Raw genomic sequence first — 15,313 nt, forward strand, 5'->3', positions numbered from 1 at the left:
AATAAGTGGAACAAGGAGCTCCACCCTTACCAGGACTGTTTCTCCCCATTTCTGGTCCCCCTGTTTTGCTTTTATTCTTAATTCTTCTCTGGAATATCTGCTTTATTCCCCTTACTTGTTCGCCAGTTTCTTTCTTGATGAAATATGCAAGAAATATGGCTGCAGATTCCTGTGTCATCTCATGGTACGGGTCACTAAAGAGAACAACTTTTTACCTGCATTCCAGAATATTCTGGTTGGCTGCTTGGGCCTGGCTCTGGTGGCCACCCCATGATTATCAACTATGCCAGGTGGAGTCAAGAGGCCTGTAAGAGCTCCTTGCTCCCGTTTGTACCCCAAGACCACAACAGATGTTCTCCCAAGTGGACAGTAGAGAGATGGGATTAGAAGTCATTACTTCCCTCCAGAAACTTACTATCAGAGCATGACCTAATGGTCATTAGATTGATATTTAGTGATTAATACTGAAGAAAACTCAGTAAGACACATGTGTCATGTGACAGTTGACAATATTTAATAAATCATTGATTTAAAATGTTTATTTCCCTTTCTTTTCCACAGTGGTTGGAGAAAAGGAAAAGACAAATAATGCTGTAAATGTTCGAACAAGGGACAACAAAATTCATGGAGAGATTTCAGTAACTTCTGCCATTGATAAGTTGAAGAATCTCAAGAAATCACGTACACTAAATGCTGAGGAAGACTTTTGAACTTCTTTCCTTGTACTCACTTCTGTGTAACCTTATTTTGACCCCTGAAAATGCATTTTTCTTAATTAACGTTAGTACTTCTTTTAAGAACTTTGGACCCACCGACGGGTCCACTGATGGGAGCAGTGAGAAAGGAGACAGTGAATGAGTAGCTGAAATGTACAAAGCTTAATTCACTAGTATGTCTGAGGACAGTAAGAGGACAAGCTTGGGAAACTTTTAATTTCCCAAATGTCTTGAGAGACTTAAATGGGAAAATGTTATTCATTGAAAGAGGGAAATACTAGGAAATGAGGATTATGAGATGTTATTATCTAAGATTTGTGATTTTCAAAAGATTGGTTTCAAATATAAGTCTGCAAAGCTTTTTTGAATATAAGGGAAAATATTATTTTCTAATAACATTATTTCTCAGGTATTTTTATGGTTGTTTTACTAAAGTTCACACTGAAACTTTTATCTCCAAGATTGGAGTCATTACTTAATTTATTTTAACTAACCAACAACCACAAAAGAAGCAGCTAGTGCTAAATACTGAATTACTGACAAAAGACTCTGAACTCAAAGAAATTCATTGTTCTGGAAACTCCTGTTGTTTGCACTGTAGTTTAAGAATTGCTGTTTTAATGCTTCTAATTGACAATTGAGCCTTGTTCATCTTTACAAAAAATAAATTCCCAAATAAAATGCATCACATAGTGTTTCCACTGTTTCAGCTATGGGCTTATTCCACAGTAATCTGCTGCCCTAGAGTTAAATTACTTTTTTGATGGGATGACATTCCACTGATTTATAGACTCAAGTGGATTTCTGATTTTAACTGAGAGGAATACTTTACTGCTCAGAACCAAATTAAAATGGCTTAATGCCAATAGAGAATTTAGCTACCAATCAAGAAGTAGTTTTGAGTGTTTATTTGGCTTGGTGCTACAGAATTAAAAATAAATTTAAGACATGCTCTCTCTTCTCAACATACTTATCATTTAGTTTCCTGGACATTTGGTAAATAAAACAGTATTATATATCAAACCTGTATAGTGCTATAAGGTGCAAATTATGTGACATAATTTTTCACACTAACAGTTATTGAGGCCAGAAACAATTAGATTTTTTTTTTCTTTTTTAAGGAAGATGAGCCCTGAGCTAACATCTGCTGCCAATCCTCCTCTTTTTGCTGGGGAAGACTGGTCCTGAGCTAACATCCCTGCCCATCTTCCTCTACTTTATACTTGGGACACCTACCACAGCATGGTATGGTGCCATGTCCGCACGCGGGACCCGAACTGGCAAACCCCGGGCCGCCAAAGTGGAACGTGTGCACTTAACTGCTGAGCCACCGGGCCAGCCCCTTGATATATTTTTCATTCACCAAACGTGGTAGTGAGGAAGTGGGGAGTCAGAAGATCCCCCCCCACCCCCAAAATGATCTTGTGGCAGGCAGCTGGGAAGAGGGAAGCATGTCAACAGCCCAGGACAAAGTATACTATGATAGAAATAGGTGCAGATGGTGGCCTGGGGTGAGGCTCACCCCCAGGGCTGGCCTTCTCCAGGGAGGGGCCCATGCTTTGGACCCTCCTCTTGCATCCAGGGCTCTTGTCCCAGGGCCTGGGGGCTTCTCCCAGTCTTGGAGGAACGCTCTGAAGTAATGCGTGTCTTCGAGGTGTCGACGAAAATAATCCATAACAAATCTATAAATGAAAATTTGGGTGAGTTTATTCTGAGCTAAAATGTAAGGACCATGGTCCGGGCCTTTCTTCCCGAAGGAAGAAAGGGCACTGAAGAAGTGGGGTGCACAGAGTGGTTATATACCCCCAAAGAGGATGTTTCACATGATTGAAATGTCCCTTTTACAATAGTCGTGAGACTGCTCTGTCCACACAGCAGTTGATGGAAACAGCAGTTAGGTCTGCTGTCTTGGTGAACACAGCAGGGTGGCGGGTCTGTTGTCTGGAGCTGGGCGGTCAAAGGCGAGTGCAGCAATCAGTTCCTAGCCTAAGGAAAGATACTTGTCCTTAAGGAAATGCCAATGTAGGGGGAAGTTGCACCTTTATCTCAAGGCCATTTGTTCTTGCCATAGGAAATGTTTAAAGCAGATATACAATGCGGGCTCAACGGCCACAGTCAGGCCCTTTTGGAAAAAACAAAGTCAGGCCAAATTAGGTTTACACGAAATGGCTTCCCCACACACTCGAATATATCCTACTGTTTGCCATTTCTATTTGTCAAAGGATTAGGCTCATGGGGCGCCCACGCAGGCCGCGGAGAGACGCTAGCTGCGCTGACCCGGGCCAGCGCTGGGATCACCAGGAGCGGCTTGTGCAGGGCCACCTGGCACACCTGGGAGTCACTTCCCGTACAGTTTGTGCCACGGTTTCTTCATCTGTAAACAAGTACTTCTTTAGTGTGAAATTATATGTAATGTCATTAAAACTTTCCCCTAGTACGTAGCACACAGTTGCAACTTTTATCTCTACGCATACATATCCAGCCACATACAAATGGTGACCAACTTCCCAAGATACCCGCCTCTGCTTTCAGTCACTTCAGGGGCGCATTTTGGTCCCAGGTGACCTTCCCCGGTCTCTGGCCATGAAAGAAGTGAGCACCTCGTGCAAGTGAGCAGCTCTTGTGAACCGAGCAACCTCACACCGTCGCATCGGCCCGGGCCCCTCACCACCGCCTCCCTGCTCCCGGGAGCCTCCAGCCCGGGGGAAGAACCCCTGCAGCACTAGCTGCGCGCCTGCGCCCTGGGCTCCCCGGGGACGCGCCCAGACCCGCCCCCTCCGGCGCCCCCGCCCTCGGCTTAGCCCCGCCCCCGGCTTAGCCCCGCCCCGCGTCCCGGAAGTGCGCGCGCGCCGGTAACATGGCGGGTGCAGCGGTCTCGCTGCGGGCTCTTCGCCGCCTGTGCCGTGTGCTGCTGTTCCTCTCACAGTTCTACATCTTGTCGGGTGGTGGTGAGTTCAAGGCCGGCGTCCACTCCGGGTCGGGCTGAGTGACAGGGGGCCCCCGGGAGCTGCGGGAAGCGTCCGGGCTGGGCCTGCGGGCGGAGGGCGGCGGGTCGCTACAGCCCGAGTCTGGCGCGTCCTGAGCGCAGGTCCGCGACCGCCCCTCCGCTCAGGAACCCGCAGCCGCCGGGCTCTCGGCCGGGCAAGCGGAGCTGGATCCCGATACCAGGCTCTGTTCCCCAGTTGCCCATAGATCTCAATTGGTGTAGACCCTTTTGGCGTTTCATTCTTTAGTTTTCTGGGCAGTCAAGCTGTGAGGGTTTCATGAGCAGTTGTTGGACCCTGCGTGTTAACCACACAAACCAAGGTGTTCGTATCCCAGGATAACATGTTTCTCTAATTGTAGGATCCTTAAATTTAGACCTTTCGCAGCCGCTGGCTCAGTCACTAAAGGATCCGGGCCCAACACGTACTTTCACAGTAGTTCCCAGGGCAGCAGGTACTAGACATTTTCTATTCTAGTAAATGTGTATATTCATATCTAGTGGTTTCTCTTTTTCTTTTTGGGTAAAATCACGTTCCATCTTTTGAGTATTTTATTTATTGTATTTTAGGTTATGTGAACTAAAAGGCAGATACACAGACCTTTCTTTTCTTTCTTTCTCTTTTTTTTTTTTTGGTGAGGAAGATTGGCCCTGAGCTGACATCTGTGCCAATCTTCCTCTATTTTGTATGTGGGATGCTGCCACAGCATGGCTGATGAGCAGTGTATAGGTCCGCACCTGGGATCCCAGTCCATCCCAGCGAACCCTGGGCCACCAAAGCGGAGCGCCTGAACTTAACTACTAGGCTACCAGGCTGGCCCCCAGATACACAAACATTTCCATAGACAGTCTTGATATTTCACTACCTTTTGGCATTCCTGTCTCACCTCTTTTTCCAGTCCCACACTCTTCATTTCCATTTCTTTATTTCTATTATTTTTCCATTTTGTCCTTCAAGATAAACTTCAGCCAATGCTTCTGCTTTTTGAACCCTGTTCCTGCTGTTGGACTTTAAAGGCGCCTCCCAGGGCTGTGTGTAATGGAAGGATCACAGAGGGACTGAGAGAGACTTGGAGTCTAGGTCTGGCTGTGCTGCTGGGAGCTTGAGCAGATCATTCACCCCGTGGGCTTCGGTTTCCTCATCTTTCAGGAGGTGAGGTTAGCCTGGCCCTATAAAGTCATTTCGGCTTTGTGATTCTAAGGGTCCAGCCTCCAGCCACAATAGTAATAAGAAGAAAAGAAAAGAAAAATGGTATTTTGTAGAATTGCCTACTTAATGCAGTGACTTTGAGACCATTCTTAAATGAGTATTAGTGTGTTTTGCTAAATGGAACCATTGTCTCTCTCATTTCATCCCTTTAGAGTTCAGTTATTTCAATGAATTGAAACTGGCAGAGGTATTTACTGTTTGTTATTTGGATATGAAAGACTGCTAGAAGATAGCAGCATACTTGAATTTAAAACATAGGTTATTTTATAGAGAAAGCACAAGAATTTTTTATTCTTCTGGATGTCTTTGAAAGCTTCTCTTCCTCCCCAAGAATACTTGCAATTTTGATCCACTTAATTGATAAAAATATATCGTGCTTTTGGCAAGGTTGGCTGGAAAAAGAATTGCAACCCACTGAACAAGTTATTAATATAGAGAACTATTTTGAACTTTGGTAGTACAAAACTGTAAATGTTATTAGCTAATTATATTAGTAAGGTATGGCTTCTTGACGTACCAGTGTGGAATAATGACAGAAGATTTTCTGGAATTGGTACCGGTTGTACCCATTGATTCAGTTAAAAAGTCATTGGCTTCACTTCCAAATTAGTGAATTCATGTGAAAAGAACATTGAATTGGAAACAGAGATTTGGGTTGTGGTTCCAGTTTTGTCACTCCCTCTGTGATCTTGAACAAACTCCACCGTTTCTAAGCCATAGTTTTTCATCCCGTTACATGGTAGATTTTTTGAGGCCCTACTTATACCTAGCATTTATATACATTATATGTACATAAGCACCTTTGATTTTCATAGTCATTTTGGGGACAGTAATTAAGTCCTTTTTACTTAGCTGTTGAGCTGTCGAATCCTGCTTTAATTGCAGGTGTCTCTGACTCCAACTCTGCTTTCTCCATTCTAGCACGGTATCTCATTGCTAATGATCGTGTCCCTTAACCTTAGAAAGTTCTTTTCCTCTGTGATTCCCATCAGCATTATGAAAGAATAAGCTTCTCTCTCACTTCTCACAGAAAGTACCGATATGCCACCTTATGTGATGAAGTGTCCAAGCAATGGTTTATGCAGCAGACTTCCTGCAGACTGTGTAGAGTGCAAGACAAATTTCTCCTGTGTCTATGGGAAGCCTGTCACTTTTGACTGCACAGTCAAACCTTCTGTTACCTGTGTTGTAAGTACTGCAACTTACTTGTTCTAAACAAACTCAGTGTAAACCTCGAGTTAAAAGTAGAGTTTAGACTTGACTGTGGGGGAAATTCTGGAAGAAAGTGCTCTGCATTTGATAATTAATATTTTAGGAACACAGTCAACTTTATCAGAAGACTGAAAGTTGTATTTCCAGGTAGGGTTTGATCGTAAGGGTTCATATGGCAATTTTTTGACCTAAGGATAAATTGGAGCAAATATCAGCCTTCTTACAGAAAGTTGGAAGTAGAGAAAGTTCAAGTACACCGGCTATTGCCTCTTAGAAATGGCCCTGTTACAATCATCACACCTCCATCCTCTCTCTGGTACTTGACAGACAGGATGGAGCCTAGAAAGGCCTTGGTAGTTGGTGTTCCTTGGAGTGTCCAGGGCTGCCTGTTTCTCAGCTGCTTCGCTGGGGCTCCTGTTAGAGTCCTGGCGGCAGCCCCAGAGCCGCTGACTGTGGATAGCTCAGGGAGACTCGGGCATCTGCGTTTTTTAACAAGTAGCCCAGCAAGTCCTTGCACATCCCATTGTTTGGGACTACTGTCCTAGCATCTGGGTGAGCTAAGGAGTAGAAATGAATAGTGAAGCAGTGTTTTACTCTTGGTCCTGCCATAATTAACTGTGTGATTAATTAATCTTTCTCTTGTTAAATGAGGGGATGGGCCCAGAATAGCTTTTCCTAAAGTGTTTCCATGGGACCCTGGTTCTGGGAAATGGTCGAGGAGGAAAAAACAGATTCCATTCTATATCCTCTTTCACAGATTTCTTTTGACACAGCGTTTGTGGCATGTCCGTCACTTACTTGAACAAGGTACTGTTTCCCCGGTTCTTTGGAACTTGGTCTGGGAAGGGCTAGATTGGAAAGTTCCTTCCACCGCCAGGCTCTTTCTGTAATTCTCCCAAAGTCTGGTATCAGGAGACTATCAGGAGAGGGAGCCAGAGAGGCTTCCCTCCAAAGGGGAGGTAGGGTTTTATGCCGCGTCAGTGTCCGAATGTGGTTTTTGTAAACTTAAGCCTGTCATTTTCATTTGTCAGTGTTACCCTTTAAAGCACACTGGAAAATTGAGCTAATTGCCAGATAGTCTTCAGAACTGCCCTTGAGTTATTAGTCATCAGTCTTTGGCGCTGTTTCTTCAATAGGATTTTCTCTCTACCTGATGGTTAAGCCTACGTGAAGGCTTTTAAAATTTTCTCTCCTGGGTCTGGAGCGTGGTAGGTACTTAGTGAAGGACGGGCCGACTTTGCCGTTGAAGGGAGCCTTCGTAGGGTTTGCCTCCTCTGTGGTTTGCTTCCTCATCTTTGACATTCAGCTCTCAAAACTGGTTACAGAGGGAGACATGGTCCTCAATCTCTTCTTTCTGTAGGTGTTCTGAAAACAGTTTCATTTAGTGGAAAATGGCAGAGGATAAGAAAAATAACAAAGGTAGGGAAATTACAAAGCTTCGGGAAGTTTCTGAACTCCTTGGTCTCACCTCCTGGCTGAGATGTGCCCTGATTAGATTCTTTCTCTCCTCCTACTCCAGGTGTTTTCATCTCACCTGCTTGCTGTACTAGCCAGTAATAAGAATCCTCTAAGATAGCAGGTGCCCAGTCCTCGGGTGTGGAGTTTGAAGTCTGCCCCAAGAAGAGTCTGGCGGTCTGTTCCTTCTTAAAAATGGAGAGCAGTAAAATATGTGAATTGCCTGTCAGGAGGTGTGGGTCCTAGGACCACCGTTGCCAGGAGATCCCGGGCAAGCCATGTGTTCTCTCCTTATTTGTTTAGTGACAATCTGTAGGGTCCCTTCTTGGTAAATAAGTTCCCGTTTCAAGAAGAAATAATCCCCGCCCGTCACATGCACACATGCAAATACTTGTTCTCCTTTGCTTGTGTGTGCATGCACTCAGGCCCCTCTTGCTCTCTTCCCCCACTTATCTTGAACTTAAAATTAATGGGGAAAAAAGCTCTTCCAGTCCTTCTGCATGTGTACAGGCTAAGAGAATCTCAACTGGATTACACCATTCAAAGAAATTATTTTGTGATGGCCCTGTTAAGTATATAAATAGAAATAAATGTAAAAATCCTGCAACTTCTTCTGTATCAGATTGCTCCTGTTCCAATTATAATGGTAACTGTCAAGCCAGTTGATGTCAGCTCTAAATGTTCTTGAAGAAAATGTTGCTTTGTATTAACTTGGAGAAGATACCAGTCTGCTAGTGTGCCCGAAGCAGGTAGAGTTCCCTCAGATGGATTCTGTGTTCTTAGTAATGACAGCTGTTTCACAGAGGGACAGGTAACAAATCTTTTCACTCTAGATGAGCTTTTGAACAGGTCTGTACTTCTCTGTGGTGAGAAGATAGATTCAGTAAATGTTGGGTTTCCTGGATAGCTATCTGGAAAAAGATTAGGAGGAATCCCTGTCTTGTCCAAAATAAATTCCAAGTAGATCAAAGATTTAATATGCAAAAAGAAACCATGAAGTATCAGAGAGAGCATGAGATAGTTTTCTTATAATCCCAAAGTCGGGAATTTTTTTCCAAATATGAAATAAAATTTAGAAGCCATAAAAGAAAGAATTGATACATTTGACTTCTACAAATTTGAGATTTCTGCATGACCTAAAAAACATAAAAGCAAAAGATAGATGACAAACTAGGAAAAAGTATTTCTAACACACATGACAAGTAATGTACTAATGTTGATAATACATAAAGATTTTCTAAAAACCAATGAGAAAAGGTGACAATCCTATAGAAAAATGGCATTAGGACATGAGCAGATGGTTCATAGGAAAGAAATACAAATGGACTTTCAACACATGAAAAACATGTTTAATTTTTCCCATAATTAAATAAAATTAATACTTCTTTTAACCTATCAGATTGGCAGAAAAAGTCAAAAAGTTTGATAACACTGAGTTTATGAGGGTATTAGGGACAAACGCTTTCATTTCTTGATACTGGGTGGGCAAATTGATCAACCTCTTATAGGCAGTTTGTCATATCTATGAAACTTAGAGATACACCTAAACTTTGACCCAGCAATTCCATATCTAGGAATTTATCTTACAGATATTATTGCAGATGGATGCAAATCAGTATGCCTGATGACATTCTTAGCTGCATTGGTTCCCTGGGCAAAAGACTTGAAACAAGCTAAATGTCCAAGAGAGAACTGTTTAATTTATGGTTCACTGTGTACTGAAATAAATACATTGCACCTATTTAAAAGGATTTGGCAGCTTTAGAGATATTTCCTGATAGCTACAGAATTACGTGAAAAGTAAATATCAGTGGGAAAGTTAAATTTTAAAACAGAAATATATGTGCCATAAATGTGCCCATGCATCGACCGAACTCACTGGAAGGCCTCTGGGTGAGCAGTGCGCGGTGCTGGCAGGGAGCGGCTGCTGAGGGCAGAGCCAACTTCCTCCTCACTCTCCTGTCACGTCTGGGAATTTGTACCACATACATGTATTACCTAGTTTTAAAAAACAGTTGATAAGAAATGTTTGTTATAAATGCATAACTGGAAATATGCAGATGTTTAAAATGATATTGCCTGAATCAAGTGGTCTTACCCAGTTTTGAACGCTATCCATAAAAGCTATTTTGCATTGATCAAGAAAATTAATAAATATGATACTTGCAGAGGTGATTGTGTGACCATTTAAAAATGATTTTGAAAAATATGTATCATATAGTGTCAAGTGGGAGTAAAAAGGATACCAAATGCTGTCAGTAAAGTTCCACTTACATAAATCTATGTTACAGGAGGAAAAAATGGAAGAAGATGAAAAGTGGTTCTCTGGAGAGGTTACAGGGTTTTTTCTGTAATTTCCAAATGGCAGCATCCATAGAACGTGTGCTACTTCATAAGCAGAAAACAAAATAATGACTTTTTAAATGGAAATGAAATGGGTGTATATTTTTATGATTATAGGACTATATACATTTGTTTTGTGTACATATTGTTTTGGTACCTATTTTTCTGCCACTTTCTGCTAGGTCATAAATTTAAATACTTTAGGAATTTTGTGCCATATGGTATGTAGTTTTATTGACATATTAACAATTGACATGTTAACATAACATTAGCATATTATGATTGATTAGTTCTGTGTCCTTTGGTATGTAGGATCAAGACTTCAAATCCCAAAAGAACTTCGTCATCAACATGACTTGCAGATTTTGCTGGCAGCTTCCAGAAACCGATTATGAGTGTTCCAATTCCACCAGCTGCATGACGGTGTCCTGCCCTCGACAGCGCTACACTGCCAACTGCACGGTGCGGGACCACATTCATTGCTTGGGTAAGTTGGAGTTTAAGGAAATTTGTAAGCAAAATGTTTTTCTCTAAGCTTGCTTATGGAACTTTAACCAGAAATTTGAGAATTAAATTTAAATGATTTACTCAGAAACGTTTGTCAGCACTTTTTAGTTATGCCAAGCCTCGTTAATAAACTCAATGAACTAAAAAAAAATCCAGAGAATTTGAAATTTTCTTATCTTTTAAAATGTTTTCTTGATAAAACAAGAAAAAATGTGTGGGGTCTAGAGCATAGTGTATGGTCATTGAGTTGTACCCAATCAATCAACTGAGGCCATCTGCTACCCTCGCAGCTAGCCGCCTCCCCTTTGAGGTAACCACCCCTCTGAATTCTCTTAGCATCCCACTTCCTCTTCTACATTATTTACAGTTCTGTCACATGTAGATGATAACATATAGTGTGACATATTATCCAATAGGGCGTGTTTTAGAATTGTATAAAATAATAGCAAGCTGTTTATGGTCTTCTAGGACTTTGTTTTTTCCTGTCAACATTATGGCTCTAAGATTCATCCATATGTCTTCTCTTATTGTTTTTGACTTCTGTATCATAATCCATTGTAAGATCGGATGATAGTTTATCCATTCTACGTGTTTGGATTATTTACCCGTTTTTACTCTTACAGATTGTGCTGCTGTTAACATTTTTGTACATGTTTCCTGGTTTCACATGTGTACAAGCTTGTCTAGCATATACTCTTGTCTAGCATGTATTTTTGTGTAGCATGGTAAGTGGTTTGATCGATTTCTATTCCCCCCAGTGCTGCATAACTCTTCTTGATGATCCACAGCCTCTGCAATCCACATCTCTAAGTTTTATCTTTTTCTTAAAGATTTCTAGGAATTCTTTTATATTCTGGATGGTAACCTTTCGTGTCCCTGAAATCATCTCCCAGGTTTTATCTTCTTTTGCTTTTCCACTTTCTTTTGGTATCTTTTGATGAATAGAACTTTAAAATTTTAATTAGTTGAAGTTATTAGTCTTTCAGAGTTAGCTCTTTTCATAGTTGTAGGAAATCTTTTCTTACCCCGGCTGCATAAAGATAATTTCCTGTGGTTTGTTTTACAATTTGTAAGTTTGGCCTTTCACATTTAGGTCTATAATACACCTGGAATTCGTTTTGGTATATGGTGTGAGGAAGATTCAAGTTCACTTTTTCCTCACACGGATAGCCAGTTGTCTCAGGACTCACAGGAGGTCTTTATACGTGTGTGGTCTGGCCACTCTCTTTTCCCATCACTTGATTTGTCCATCTCAGTACCACACTGTTCACTCTTCACTTTACAAAGTCTCGATAGCTGGTAGGGCATTTCACAGTCAAGCTGTAACCCTTACTTAATTGATTTAAATATTAAACCTATGCTTATAGATAGTAAGGACTTGCCTTTTACCATTCATTGTAGTAAACATTTGTTATTGTAAAGGGAGTTGACTTTTTAGGTTTTCAATTACAAGGCCACTAGTTATAATTGTCTCTGTGTAAGAGTATTTTTGTACCCATGTTTCTATGTACTTAGAGTGTTTTTCCTTTTTTTAAGGTAACCGTACTTTCCCGAAAATGCTGTACTGCAATTGGACTGGAGGTTATAAGTGGTCTACTGCTCTGGCTCTGAGGTAAGCTTTATTACTAAGAAGTTAAAGACGCCATTTGGATTTCGTTGGGTTTAATGGAGTCTTCCAGACATTGAGCTCAGCCAAGCTTCTCCTTCACTCAGCTCCTCCCACATGTTAGACCATAGGAAACATCAAGCTGCAGGCAATTACTTAGATGAGCAGACCAGTACCTTCATGGAATTTAAGGCCAGGATGTAGCTTTTCTCCCAAAGTACCTGCATATTCTAGAGATGATTTGGTTGAGTCATTATTATATCATTAGAACCAGTCAGGGTTTTCCATCTTGAACATTACCATGAGTCAGTAAAATGCCGTATGCTGTTTAAAGTAGGTAGGTTTAGGGTGTATATTTTTACTTTCTAGTGACTTGCTTCTTTATTTTAAAAACTAATACATGCTTAATACTGAAAACTGGAAAAAATGAAAAAAACATTAAACATCACCTATAATTCCACCATCCAGAGATAATTATAGACTTATAATTTTTACATAAAAATGTGCTTATATTTGTTAAACTTTTCAACAGTTTGAAAAAAAATTATACCAGTTCTTCCCACCAGAGGGATGCTAGTTAAATGAGTCACTAATTAAAAAGTTGTGCTGTCTGCAGCTGAAGATTTAGAATTAGAGCCTTAGACGCTGTGGCTGCAGCGTGACATGGGGCAGCGTTTCTCAGACTCGTCAGTGTTGACATTTGGGCCAAATCCTTCTTTGTTGTGGGGGTATCCTGTGCATAGTAGGATGTTTAGCAGCATCTGTGGACTCTCTTTTCTAGATGTTAGTAGCACTTCCTCCCTTCCCACCCTGAAGTTGTGACAATCAAAAATGTCTCCAGATACTGCCAGATTGCCACTTGTTAAGAACCCCTGCATTTGAATTTGGGCTGGGGAGAGAGAAGGCTCCTGCCTGGCAGGAAGGCTCAACTGGAAGGTAGAAGAGGAGTCTAGATAGGAGATAGATACAACAAGAACGAGGTTTGACAGCGGCCATGGTCACTGTCAGCAGAGGTTCAAATTAAAACTAACAACTGGCTTTTTTTTTTTAAATAAACTTTTTGTTTTGGAATAATTTTAGATTTACAGAAAAGTTGCAAAGAGAGAGAGTTTCTGTACACCCCTCACCCAGTTTCTCCCACATTGTTAACATCTTAAATTATCATGGTACATTTAACAACTGACTTTCAAAAAGTAAGAATAGTTTTCTTCTCAAGGCTCAACATAGTTTCTTTCAGACTGTTCACTGTGAATGTGGTAATGTCCAGGGTTTGCTTCACAGTCCTCTGGGTGGGGAGGAGAAGGGTATGGATGAAGCAGGGTTGGCCACGTGCTGATAATTGTTGGAGATGGGTCATGGGTACTGTTCTCTTTACTTTTCTGTGTTTTAAAGTTTTCCATAAGAAAAACTTTAAAAGAAATACAATGGAAGTTGTCTGAATATTGTTAGATCTTGGAATTTGAAGGAACCTTAAAAGTCATTTGTTCGTAACGCTAAATTTTCAGCGATGAGTGACTGACAAAGTTAGGCGGCTTAATCCAGGTCAGCCAGATGGTGTTGGCTGCCTCACGCCACCGACTGCATGTTCGTGCACTTTCGGTTAGACCCAGCCCCCGCTTTGTTCTCCTGGATGTGCCATTTTCAAAATGAAAAAGCAATGAGATCAATTACTTTTCTATAAAAAAGGAACATTAAATTTCAGTACAGCTAAAAATTGTGTGTTTACTTTTGGCATTTAAACAATCTTCTTGCTCATGATTATTTGGTGTTGTAAATTGTGAAATAGTCATTCTGTTCTAATTAAGAGTTATGATAATTTGAGGCCCTTTCACAAGTGGGACTTGGCGTGGTTATTGAGCCCCACCTGCCTACAGTTGGGGGCCATCTGATCCATTCCAGTCCTGTTTGCTGTTGCAGCATCACCCTTGGTGGGTTCGGAGCAGATCGTTTCTACCTGGGCCAGTGGCGAGAAGGTCTCGGCAAGCTCTTCAGCTTCGGTGGCCTGGGAATATGGACGCTGATAGACGTCTTGCTAATTGGTGTTGGCTACGTTGGACCTGCAGACGGCTCTTTGTACATTTAGCTGTGGTTCTGTGCTTCAGAAAGAGAGCAGTGCTCAGAAAAAGCCCTTTTGCCTGTAGAAATTGATGTGTTGTGAGTGATGTATTCGTATGTTGTTTTTAATGTACAGCATCTGTACTTTGCCTGCCTTGATGAAGGTAAAATAAAAAACTGAATCGTGCTTCTCTGGAATTTGTTTTTATTTGCCTGAAATATATTTTTTTCTGTGAAAAAATTTAAACTTAAATTAGAAGAACAACCTTTGCAGTGATTGAATATCTATTTAATTCCTGTGACATTAGTTTTATATTGCTAAGTTGAAGTGTGTCACTCATATCTCTGGCCTGGATGTAATTTGCCTTGAAAAGCTTTTCAGCTATGATTGCAGAAAGTGGGAAGTGTTTCAATTCTTTAGCTAAATAAAGTTATCTACCTAAACTTGAGTCGTCTGTCAGTTCTACAGTGTAATAGCGACGTAGTCTTGTCTTCCTATGACTGTTTGAAGTAAACTGCACACCTGTTGTGTCTAGTTGATGTGGTTTGAATTTTGTTAGTAATGTAAAAGGTTGCACGAGTACTGGAAAATTAATAAAATTACAAGTCACTTTAAAAATGTAGTTTTTTTTCTGTATGTTTTCTACTTTAAAATATAATCTGGAATAATCATAGCAACTTAATTTTATTATTAAGAAGTAAAATGTTTATTTTTAAGGCATTACTCCATTTTAAGATATATTCATAATTGGCTGATTTATTGACAGACTGGAAGTGTTTAGAAATGTGTGTCAGTGTGATAAATGTTTTTGAGTCTTTGTAGATCTGCTGTTGACCCTTTATTGGAAAGAAAAACAATTATTAATCCCAAATGGGTTTTACTCAAGTTTCTTTTGAAACATTTACAAATTGTTAGCATTTTTCCTTTCAAATTGGGTGTCTGAGTATTACTTTTTAAACATCTGTGTTAATAGCTAGAAGACTTAATCAGCCTGTCAAATCTAAAAGCTGTAAATATTTTTTGAGAATATCTTCATAAATCTCATGGGACAGACCCATATTTTCTTCATCAGATTATTAGTTACAGTTTACCTGAAAGGGGAACTGAATCGCTTTCGTGTGATAACTTGCCATTTAAGAATGGGCCTCTTGTGAAGCTCAGAATCTTATGCTTAGGTGTGTTGGTATAGTGAGTGACACTTCCAGCTCTGGTCACTAGGTGGTGC

General features: G+C 40.9%; 2 protein-coding genes across 3 annotated transcripts in view; both read left to right on the plus strand.

Annotated features, from left to right (window-relative positions):
- TARS3 (threonyl-tRNA synthetase 3) overlaps positions 1 to 1,401 on the plus strand; it is a 63,631-nt gene extending 62,230 nt beyond the window's left edge. The window contains exon 19 of the mRNA XM_046654782.1: positions 562 to 1,401. Coding sequence (XP_046510738.1) covers positions 562 to 710 — 149 coding nt within the window. The 3' untranslated portion in view covers positions 711 to 1,401. The remainder of the gene's footprint in view (positions 1 to 561) is intronic.
- A 2,144-nt stretch (positions 1,402 to 3,545) lies between these two features.
- TM2D3 (TM2 domain containing 3) lies at positions 3,546 to 14,710 on the plus strand. Of its 2 annotated transcripts, XM_046655477.1 has the most exons (6): positions 3,549 to 3,664; positions 4,062 to 4,154; positions 5,940 to 6,097; positions 10,232 to 10,406; positions 11,963 to 12,038; positions 13,950 to 14,710. In XM_046655477.1, the coding sequence occupies exons 1-6, from the start codon at positions 3,574 to 3,576 to the stop codon at positions 14,113 to 14,115; spliced, it is 759 nt and encodes a 252-aa protein (XP_046511433.1). In that variant the 5' UTR covers positions 3,549 to 3,573; the 3' UTR covers positions 14,116 to 14,710. The 2 variants fall into 2 exon arrangements, with proteins under 2 accessions (XP_046511434.1, XP_046511433.1); XM_046655478.1 differs by lacking the exon at positions 4,062 to 4,154 and having other exon boundaries at positions 3,546 to 3,664.
- Positions 14,711 to 15,313: the final 603 nt, after the last annotated feature.

The sequence above is a fragment of the Equus quagga genome, chromosome 2, assembly GCF_021613505.1.
Source record: "Equus quagga isolate Etosha38 chromosome 2, UCLA_HA_Equagga_1.0, whole genome shotgun sequence".
NCBI classification, from domain to species: Eukaryota; Metazoa; Chordata; class Mammalia; order Perissodactyla; family Equidae; genus Equus; species Equus quagga.